The following is a 10,599-nucleotide window of genomic DNA, read 5'->3' on the forward strand; positions in this document are numbered from 1 at the left end:
AAGGCTCGGCGGTTATACTACTCGGAGTGTGGGCTGTGCCTGAACTTGTTAGACAGTTTGAGACCTCTGGCCGCTGTTACTCGTATTGGGCAGTGAAATTTGTCTTACGCGTTTCGTACCTGTTGCAAATAACCCGGTTACCGCCAACTCCCTGTCTGCTCTCCACTCCTTTGTTCCAAAGGTCCGACATATACGGCTTCTTCAGAATCACCCCCGAGTATCAACTGCATCGACCTGTCAGCTTGAGCAGTAAATCAACATCTGTTTTGTACATCACTCAAATATCTTTCACTCGTTTTATCCATCTCCTAGGTTCAACCCAATATCGATACGGTCGCCGCTACTAGCCGTATGTTCCTCGCGTGGCAATGAACAATCGTTGACACTCTCTGCATCATTCCAACAGCCACAACTCTGTTACTATGGGACAGTCCTCTTCTACGCAACGTGATCCATCTAATACTGGCTATCCGGCACACCTTGCACCTTTCTCGACACAGCGTGGCCCTAACACAAGGGATGAAGAAGACATGAATCATAGACAGGCGGCTGAACACAACGGAGAGGGTGGTTTCTCACCCCTGACAGACATGAACACACACACAAGGAGCGACCAAGATATGCCATCCGACCGGCCAGGCCGGCTCTCTGCTGGAGGTTCGCAACCCATGCGGAGTATCGAGGAGGAGGACGGGCCCGAGTATGAGCTACCACCCCGCGAATACCGCACTGCGGCATTTGCTCGAATGGCAGCACGAAGACAATCGACCATGTCAAGGCTGGGCTCTAGGCTTCTTCCCAATTCAGTCATCCGTGGACTTCTCAACAGTCAAGAAGAAACTCCGGCGGAGGGACATGCACATCGACATGGCCTAATTCATATGCCCATCCCAAGATCCGAGACCGCTCACACATCTGGTCGGTTTAGTGCTTTCAACTCACTGGGCTCTAGAGGAATTACTCGGCGCCGATCCGCTCGAGCGCCATATTTTATTCCACCCCGCGCGGAGTCTGCTGGAATTCCAGATGCACCAGTAACCCCGGCATATATCGACTTGCCATCTCAAATACCCGAGCCTACAAGAGCATCCTGGCGACGGAGTGTCAGGCTACAACGCATGCGCCATTCGATTTCATCTCCCATTTCACACATGTTCGGTCAGCCATACTCAGATTTGCGGCCCCACGAAAGCCCGGAATATCAAATGTCAGATCCCTTATTTGACGATAGGGCCATGGACACGCGCCTGGACTTCGGCGAGCCGCCTCATGAACTTGATTCAGTAGAACCGGCTATCCAGGCTGGGGAGCCGGCAACTGGTTCATCTCCTACCCAGCCGAGTCCTGCTTTGATGCGCCGATTACCTGGGATTATCCGGGCGAGATCATCTAGAGTCCTGCGGCGAGAGGAGCAAACACCTCTGTCAAGGGTCCTTCAGCTCGCTGCATCCGCAATTGCAGCTCAGCTATCCGGCACAGCCGGTCCTGCGTTGCCTAATATCCAAGCATTGGGCAATGATGGGTTGGATGGCTCGTTGGAGAATTTCATCCAGAGTTTGCAGCACGCGACTTCTGCGCAGGCTCAACCGACTACAACAGGGGAGGGGCCGACTACAAATGAAGTACCCTCACATCCCGTCAATTTCTTGCGTGTATTCCGATTTGCCAATTCAGATTCACCCACGGGTCCAGGCGCTTCAGGGCAGAGCGCGAATGGTGCGAGCGACCGTGGGACCCAGAGCGATGGGATGGACGTCGACGAGCCTGCTGAGGGCGAAGGACGAACAGTTACATTGGTTGTCGTTGGAGTTCGATCCGTTCCGGCTGGAAACGGAGGTAATACCGAACTCCAGCAACCTGCAAGTCCAGGACCCGGTCTAGATGCTCTGCTCGGCCTACCCTTTTTGCCACCCAATAGTATTCCGCGGCCTCAAGATACCACTGGCGAACCTACCCAACGGGGCGATGTGCGATCCAGATTGCACCTTCCTCGGCACCCAGGCCATGCAGGACTACACACCCCCGCAGCAGCTACGGAATTTCCACGCCCATCAGTCCCCAATGCCTTTAGAAGAATGTCTGATACCGGGCCCCGTGCTGCATTCCCATCCTACCATCCCTCTGGTTTCTCTGAAAGCCCTCCGGGTCCGCACCCACCTCCATCAACCCCAGCAGAACAAGGGGTGTCTGCTTTGTCCTCCGGCACTTCCACTCCGAGCCGTAGACCATCCTCTGCTTCAGCAATTGCTCCAGATGTTTTACCTCATCTCCATGAAGGCCAGGCAATGCAACCGACGGCGGAGAGTTTGGAAGAGCCTATGGCATTCAATACAGCTCGTCAGCGACGCCGAAGTGATTCCGAGTATGCCCGTCATCGCGCCCTCGGCTCTGGTGCTGTTCGACGTAATGGCATGGTCGAACCCGATCAACCCCCGCCAAGCGGAGGTCGCAGTTGGTTAATCTATGTTGTTGGAACTAATCTTTCTGAAAATCACCCGGCTTTGACGACACCAAGCCTTTTCACAGATGTAAGAATCCCCTACTGTCCTTTATCAGAAACCTGGTGGCTAATGCTTCTCAAACAGAACCCAACCTACGAGGACATGATCCTGCTTTCATCACTTTTGGGTCCAGCCAAACCCCCCGTTGCCTCTCAAACCGACGTCAATTCCGCCGGCGGACTGTTCCGTCTTGTTGAATATGCAGGTTCATTGGTCGCCGAAGCTGTGGAAGGTGCTAGTGCCATTCAAATCTCAGACGGGGAGCGCTGTTTAATCTGCTTGAGTGATTATGAGGTGGCCGAGGAAGTGCGAGAGCTGGGTAAATGCAAACACGTCTTCCACAAAGACTGCATAGACCAGGTTTGTTACCTTCGCATATTTTGTTTCGATCTGTCCGATTACTGACCGTACATCGTAGTGGTTAACCACTGGGAGAAACTCTTGTCCTCTGTGTCGAGGTCAGGGCGTCAACGAAGTCCCCAGTAATGACTCCAACACCGACAACCCAGCACCCAATACTGCTCCTCCCCCTGCTTCTGCCCCTGCTTCTGCCCCTGCTCCAACTCCAGATGGCACGGCCGTCTGATCCCTGTCACCTCCTAGCAAGCATGGTCAAACCAACCATGTGAGCAACTCCCAACTCCAAACTTTGACTTTTGAATTCTATTCCCCTTTAGCTTTAGCATGCAGCGTGTGCTTAGAATCTTTTAACGATTTTTTCCCCATGGATATCCCCTTTGCATTTCATTTATGTGCATCGTCTTTAGGTGCTTTTATCATGTTGGGCTATTGAATATCTGCTCCTGGAGCCTAGGAACAAGGAACCCTCTTGGAAGATAACTCAGACTTCCAGCCCCGAGAATGTTAGCCTTTACGTCTATCAATTCTTGGTTTTTGTTTCTTCGGTCTATTGTCGTAGATTTACACACTGGCCATACCCCTCAGGCCAGGAAATATTTCACACATTGAAATCATGTACAAATACCATGTGGCGTAAATAGCCTTGGATACTTTTGTTATAATTATTGCCGTTGATATTCCATGTATACATAGTCCATAATATCTCATCTACAGCTCCGGGGCCCGCTGCCCCGCGGCCGACTTAGGTAATCCAAAAAATCCCCGGGCCCAACTCCCCATTGCTGGCTGCGCCAGTGAGCTTTTGTATTATTTTGTTTATTCTCTAAGCTTTGAGGCTATCATCTGCAGTCTCACTATCAACGGCAGTGCTCAATTGACCCCACCGTGGCCGAAAAAAAAGTTTAAAGCGTGCTCTCTGCCCTTTCAACCTCCGAAGTCTGCAATTTCACGGAAACCCCCACCATACAACCCACCAAAGACCTATAAGCCTACAATCCACTATGACCTCCCCAATTCGCACCACAGTCCTCATATCCGGCAATGGCTCAAACCTGCAAGCCGTGATCGATAAAGTGGCCGCAGGTCAGTTAAACGCAACAATCGTCCGCGTAATCTCCAACCGCAAAACCGCGTTCGGCCTCGAGCGCGCAAGCAAGGCCAACATCCCAACCGAATACCACAACCTTGTGAAGTACAAGAAGCAGCACCCCGCGACGCCAGAGGGTGTCCAGCTTGCGCGCGAGGAATACGATGCTGAGCTCGCAAGGCTGATCCTTGCCGACGCGCCAGAGCTGGTCGTGTGTCTCGGCTTCATGCACATTCTCTCCCCGCAGTTCTTGGAGCCTCTGGAGGCTGCTAAGACAAGGATTATTAACTTGCACCCCGCGTTGCCGGGGGCGTTCAATGGCGTTGTAAGTCATAGACCTCTTTTGGGGATTCTACCTTGTTAGCTGGGATGATATGCTGATATCTTTTTTTTCTGGTCATTAGAATGCGATTGGCCGTGCTCATGCTGCATGGTTGGAGGGACAGATTGACAAGACTGGTGTTATGATGCACGATGTCATTTCCGAGGTGGATATGGGTACACCAATTCTGGTGCGGGAGATTCCTTTCCAGAAGGGCCAGGATGAGAACCTCGAGACCTTTGAAACTCGGGTCCATGAAGCTGAGTGGGGAGTCGTTGTGGAAGGAGTGGATAAAGTAGTGAAAGAATTGATGGCCCAGAAACAAAAAGGCACAAGTGCATGAATACCCATTTGTCTTGGATGACATTACTCTGCATAGTGCCAGATACTGGCCGAAGGGACGCACTTGTCGAACTACGTTTTGTTTGACCAGCGATTGACCCAGGACTATAAATCCCGAATGATGCCATGGTCGGGGCTGTTGACGATTTATGACTACTCCGTATATCTTGTATGATTGCAGGAAAAAAAAGACATCATATTGCATGCTGTATATTTCAGTTCTGGAGTACCGATTAGGAAATCAAAGCCGCGGCCCGGCTGCGGAGGGAAGCCAAGAACATGCCGAGACAAGCGTGGGCGAATCTTATATGTCTCATGGTAATTATAGTCATGGAAATGAGACATGCAGGATCATAGCCCAAATGGCTAAGCAAATCGCCTTACCTAGGTAATCAACGGGGTTGTAAAATTGCAACCATTCCACCGGTCACATGTTAGGCCCAGGCCTGGACAGCAGAATTAGCACCTTAGCCCTCCCCTCTCCAATATGCTATATGCCCAGGTGGAAACTACTATTTTTGGGAAAGTTCATAGCTTAGTTCTGACAAAGTCAGGCATGTGCCACGCGACACACCCTGTATGTGTACGACATCTCTACAAGGTATACGGAGTACAAGTTGGACAAATCGGAGACCGCCACTCACCGGAAATCTATAGCCTCTAAAGAGGGCAAATCACGAAAGAGGAAAGGTGTCCATGCAGTGCAACCAAGAGGTAGGAAATCGGAATTGTAACGTTGAACTGGCCGTTGGGCCTATGATCGTGGCGCCAACGTGACAGATCAACCCAATTCCCAACGTCTTGGTTCTATGGATGATGACTCCACTATTCCCCGTCTACTCACTGGGTGATAGGTTTGATGGTGGATTGATGTGGGTTGCTTTTTGGCCCCCGAATTCACCGGTGTCAACTCAATTAGATGTTGTCCCGCGGAGATCGGCGATATCATACCCATTTCGGGCGCGGACTGGACTTCTGATAGTGATTGTTTGCTTGTTTTTTGATAACTGAATCCTCATTTGCACTATGCGTATACTTTGTACATGTAAAACAGGATTACTTGATACTTTGTTACAGGTGAAATTTGGGGTAATAATCTCCGACTACCAGTTAGATCTATATACCTCATTTCAGCTTATATCCACCAGGTTAGTGTACGGAGTACTCCGTAGAATATCCAGGATAAAAAGAAGTGAATATGTACTTTTTAACCCCTCGTGGTAACCAATAGAGGGCTTGTAAGTTTTCGGGCCGATGCCTATATTTTTTGCGCATTTCCCACTTTCTTCGTGGGGCACAATATAAGCCGACAATATAGTAAAACTCTATTATTCTCTTTCAATTTGACTGGACCAACAGGGTTGGATTATGCATAGTTGATATAAAACAGTTTCATGTTCAGCGCACGCACCTTGCAAATCACAACGCCATATGATCTTCAACGAGTCCACCAGAGAACCACTCTTTGCTGCCTGCTGATCTCACTAGCAGTCAGTCTCCACTGAAACCTTGTTGCTCTCAAAATGACACCAAATCAGGTATAGTGCCAAATGGATTAGTGGAGACGTTAACGCGCAGGATCTATGGCGGATCTATAATCTCCCAGAGAAATTACTTCGACCAGATGCGTGATATACGGAGTATCGCACTTCGTACGAAGTACGGAGTATATGTAGGGAAGCTGCGAGCCAAAAACAAAAAGCCCCCAAAAAAAGAATCAGCCTAGCAGCCTCAGGGCTGCCAAGTACTCACATGGGTCCCCGTCTTGATGGTCCCCTAGCGTTGTCTTAGTCCGAGTTATATCTCACCCAGATGGAGACCCGTGCACGGTCCAGCCATTGCCATGGGATGTGGCCAGAGCTTTGGAACCTTGAAATATGCTTCGGGGTTATCTGGCTATTTCTATTTCGTTGGGGTTGCAATCTATATGCATCTCCATATAATATTCATCATAACTTCCCCTTATCCCTATATTTTGATCATTGAATATTGCGAGTCAAATTAAGGATACAGGGTGCTAGAGGACGGAGTTTCCAACTGAATTGAGACATTTGAGCCGGTATTGGAGTCGATCCAAGGCTTCCACGAGCGTTAGTGTCTTTTTTTTTCGATCTATGTATATAGTAGGCCCACCTTCTGTCAATCGTCGATCAGACACATTGCCGGACAAAACCCCGGATATTTTTTTAACCCCTCGAATCGGGAGGTGAGAGGGAGAAAGCGCGTAGAAATAGCTTACAGCTGCATAATTTTGTGATGGCACACCGATATTTTGTCTAGAGCCAGTTAAGATAGAGAAAAAAAATACTAAAGAGAAAAAAAGAAGCCCCCCACATTTAGTAGAAAGACCATGAATCATTAGTGCAGCCTATTGTCTCTCTAATCGTCGAATGAGAACCTTCAGATTCCCACAATCAACCCTAGCTGCCTCCACTTGGAACCGATCTCCGTCAATAGAACGTTTTCGGCAATTTCTTTTTTATCCCTCGAAGGTTTCGAAATTGCCGAGTTTAGGTTTTTTTATTGCGGGACTCGCCGTTCAAAGGACTCCGTACTCCGTACTTTGTACAGAATGCAGTCAGGGAATGATCATCACCTTGCCGGCGCTTAATACATAATCGCCGGGTGAATTGATGATCCTTGGGGTTACCTTGAATCCACTAGATATACAGGGAAAAAGTGAAAGGCCAAAAAAGGTAAGACATAGGAAAATAACCTAACCTAGGATCCATCACTATCTCTCTTCGATCCAAGCCCCAAAAAGGCACAAAGAAAACTGCCAAAAACTTCTAGTACTAGCTCATAGTAATCTGTACCATAAACCGAAAAGGGCTCGGGGGACCGGGACAAATCCATAGACTCTCTGATCATGATCCTCTGCATAGACCCAGCCAAGCCCTAAGACGAGAATTGCTTGGATTTATCCTTGTGGCTTGGGATCGTCGTCTTCCCCCCCTTTTTTTATTTTATTTTGTCCCTTCTTTTGCTCTGTCATTTTTCTGATACGCCGAGAACCGAAGTTCGTCCGTTAAGATCTGCTTTTGATTTTGTGTCTATCTAAAAGGTTGTTCAAGATGTTGAAGATCAGGGGCCAGGGTAGTATTCCGTATCAAGGTAAAAAAAAGTACCTATTTAGAAGCAAATGTAACTTGGAACTTTTTGCCTCTGAGAATATAATTTTAAAAAAAAGCTAGCTATTGAACTAAACGCGTTATATGGCCCTGAATGGCAATACCTATACCAAGCCCCATATGTGGCTCCGCTATCTTTTAGCCGGAGGGGAGCTCTCCTGGATCAGCCCATGGTATATCCACCTAGTATTCATATACCATATCCATTTGTATTCTATCCTATCTCTTCCATTTCTTATTCCATATTCTACTCTTATATTCTGTAGAGAATATGTATCGTATTTAGATACCGCAGATCATTTAGCTTCGAGGCTGGGCACTAAAATAGAAAGAAAAAAAAAGAAAAAAAAAGAAATACGTTAATACGTTAATTTGATAAATAAATCCGTTCAAAAGACATTTTTATAGCCAAATCATCTTTTTTCCCTTTCCGTTCCCTTTTAATCTCCGCACGTCCCCGGTTAGGTTAATTTGGGTCTACTTCAACCCCCACCAACTTCATCTCTCCAAATGATTCGATCTTGACTTGGATGGAATTAGGGGAATCAAAGGAATTATAGGGAGTTTGGATGGGTTTTGGGCAAAATGACGCATTCAGATCAGTCCCCCCAGACGGCCATGTCGGGCTTCCTCGACTCAATGAAACAAGAGTCCTTGTTTGGCCCAACACAGTATCCCGAGAGTGTTGCGTTCTGGCACGATCCCTCCACGGCACCGACGATGATAGTGCCCCCATCATATACCACCTCCCAGAAACAATCCCTGTTTCAACCTCTCTCGGACCAGAAGAAGCATAAGCGCACCCGGAGCGGATGTTTCACCTGCCGTTCGCGCCGGATCAAATGCGACGAGAACCGTCCAGTCTGTGAACGGTGTAGGAAAGGGAGTCGTGATTGTGTCTATCCATCACCCACTGTATCATCCACATCCTCCAAGGCTAGCTCACGCAATACAGCCAAGTCGCGCGTTGGTCGCCCGCAGTCGCATGGCAGCGATTCACCTGGGAAGTTAGATTCCGAGACCCTCAGCCCCTTGCAGCCCATCATCGATGAGGAGGAACCCGACAGTGCTGTATCCGACTCCCGACCGTCGCCAGCAAGCGCCACAACCACATCACAGCCGGACCTGCGTAAGAGTCAGAGCACACAATCTCTTCGGAAGCACAGCGCAAGGCCCATGTCCGACACTAGTTCCTACATCAAAGAGCAAAGTAGTTCGCCATCAGCCGAGTCGCGCTTGGAGTCGATGAGCGTGCGCTCGGGCAGCCTGGGACATTCCACAACAGAATTGCTCAACAATGCGCGCCTACCAGAAGATTTGCGATTTTATTTAAATTTCCTGCAAGATTTTATGACTCCGCCACATTTCTTCTTGAGACAGAATTGCTCCCATTTCATCCACCACAGCCTTGTCGAACTTGCCTTGCACTATGAGCCTCTCCTCTACGCCCTGGTGGGATTTTCGGCCTACCATCATTCTATACACAGCCCTGGGGGAAAGCTCTACACATTTTTGCAATACTATAATAAATCCTTGGTTCTCCTCCGGAAATCATTGGGTTCTGGAGAGGAGCACAGTGAGGCCACACTGTGTACTGTTCTTGTCCTGACAACATTTGAGGTATATTGCTCTTTTCCCCCCTATGACTACTGCACCTTTTTCTGACTTTGTTGCACTTATAGGAATACATCGGCGACTGGGTGAACCTGATCGATCACCACCAGGCGGCGCATGCGCTTATGCGAGAGCTAATCACACCAGAGTCCGCCAACGTGAACGAGCTACATACCAGTATCTTCTTATGGTACTCGCGCTTTGATGTAGTCGTGGGAATTTTGGCCGGCACCGAAACGGTCCTCGGTCGAGACTGGTATCTTGCAAAGGAGCAATACGATGCTGAGCAAGCCGCTATCTATCCGGATGATCCATCCAAACAACTCGCCCTTGTCGCATCAATCAACCGACGCTTCGGCTTGGATATGGCTTCCCTCTATGCAAAATTATCTCGCGGCATGATATCAATAGAAAATTTCGCCATCCAGAACGAGCACTTGGGCCAGTGGATCGAGCAGGCCAAGACGATTCTAAGAGGATTTGATGATTATGAATACAAAGTGCAATATTACCCGCAGAAGCAGCCGTTGACTGAAGAGGACGCTACCGATCCCTACGTGCCAGGTGGCTTGCATCGTGGTGCCTTGTGGGATTTCAACTATGCTTGGGTCGACATCATCGCCACCGAGACAATGTACAAGTTCCAGACCATGCAAGTCCTGCGGCAGCCTTTGCTTCAAGAATTGCACGACTTGGCCAAAGAGCAGTGCCGCCTAATCGAAACGATGATTCGCTGGCCTTACAAGGAAAATGGATATTGCATCAATTTTAAGAACAGCATAGGCCTGGTTAGCATGTTTCTTCCCAGGGAGCATAAGTATCAAATGTGGTCCCGGCGCACGTTGGCGTTGTTAGAGCAACATGGGTAAGATTCTACCGCCGGCATATCTGCGTTTCAGATTTGAATAATCGAGAGCAAAGCTAACCAGGAACTATTTATGCGAACAGGTACATCATCGCACCTAGTTTCCGCCCAGGGCTAGCTGCCATCTGGCAAGCTCCAGAGGTTCATCATTGGTGGCTCCCTAACGATGAAGGACTCACGAGTATTGTCCGCGAGATTCGTTCCTTGACCAGCGAACGCACATCAAAGCCACGAGATGAGATGCGCGCGAATGTTCGCGATATGAAGTCTCTGTTCGGGAGGTTAAACCTGGATGACACCGACGACAATCAGAGCCCTTCATAGTGGCCTTGAGTGAATGGGGGCTTTTTTTCCCTCGAATCATCCATCTTCGGCTC

The 10,599-nt window shown here is 48.9% G+C and overlaps 3 protein-coding genes across 3 annotated transcripts; all 3 read left to right on the forward strand.

Annotated features, from left to right (window-relative positions):
- Nucleotides 1–422: 422 nt before the first annotated feature.
- N7517_005107 (RING-H2 finger protein) lies at nt 423–3,087 on the forward strand (the record flags this gene model as incomplete). The annotated part of the gene is made up of 2 exons (XM_056722837.1): nt 423–2,861; nt 2,920–3,087. The coding sequence occupies 2 exons, from the start codon at nt 423–425 to the stop codon at nt 3,085–3,087; spliced, it is 2,607 nt and encodes an 868-aa protein (XP_056579087.1).
- Nucleotides 3,088–3,862: 775 nt separating this feature from the next.
- Nucleotides 3,863–4,613, forward strand: N7517_005108 (phosphoribosylglycinamide formyltransferase; the record flags this gene model as incomplete). The annotated part of the gene is made up of 2 exons (XM_056722838.1): nt 3,863–4,273; nt 4,353–4,613. The coding sequence occupies 2 exons, from the start codon at nt 3,863–3,865 to the stop codon at nt 4,611–4,613; spliced, it is 672 nt and encodes a 223-aa protein (XP_056579088.1).
- A 3,715-nt stretch (nt 4,614–8,328) lies between these two features.
- On the forward strand, nt 8,329–10,546 carry N7517_005109 (Zn(II)2Cys6 transcription factor; the record flags this gene model as incomplete). The annotated part of the gene is made up of 3 exons (XM_056722839.1): nt 8,329–9,363; nt 9,426–10,222; nt 10,306–10,546. The coding sequence occupies 3 exons, from the start codon at nt 8,329–8,331 to the stop codon at nt 10,544–10,546; spliced, it is 2,073 nt and encodes a 690-aa protein (XP_056579089.1).
- Nucleotides 10,547–10,599: the final 53 nt, after the last annotated feature.

The sequence above is a fragment of the Penicillium concentricum genome, assembly GCF_028827145.1.
Source record: "Penicillium concentricum strain IBT 3081 chromosome Unknown utg000002l_segment0_segment0, whole genome shotgun sequence".
NCBI lineage: Eukaryota > Fungi > Ascomycota > Eurotiomycetes > Eurotiales > Aspergillaceae > Penicillium > Penicillium concentricum.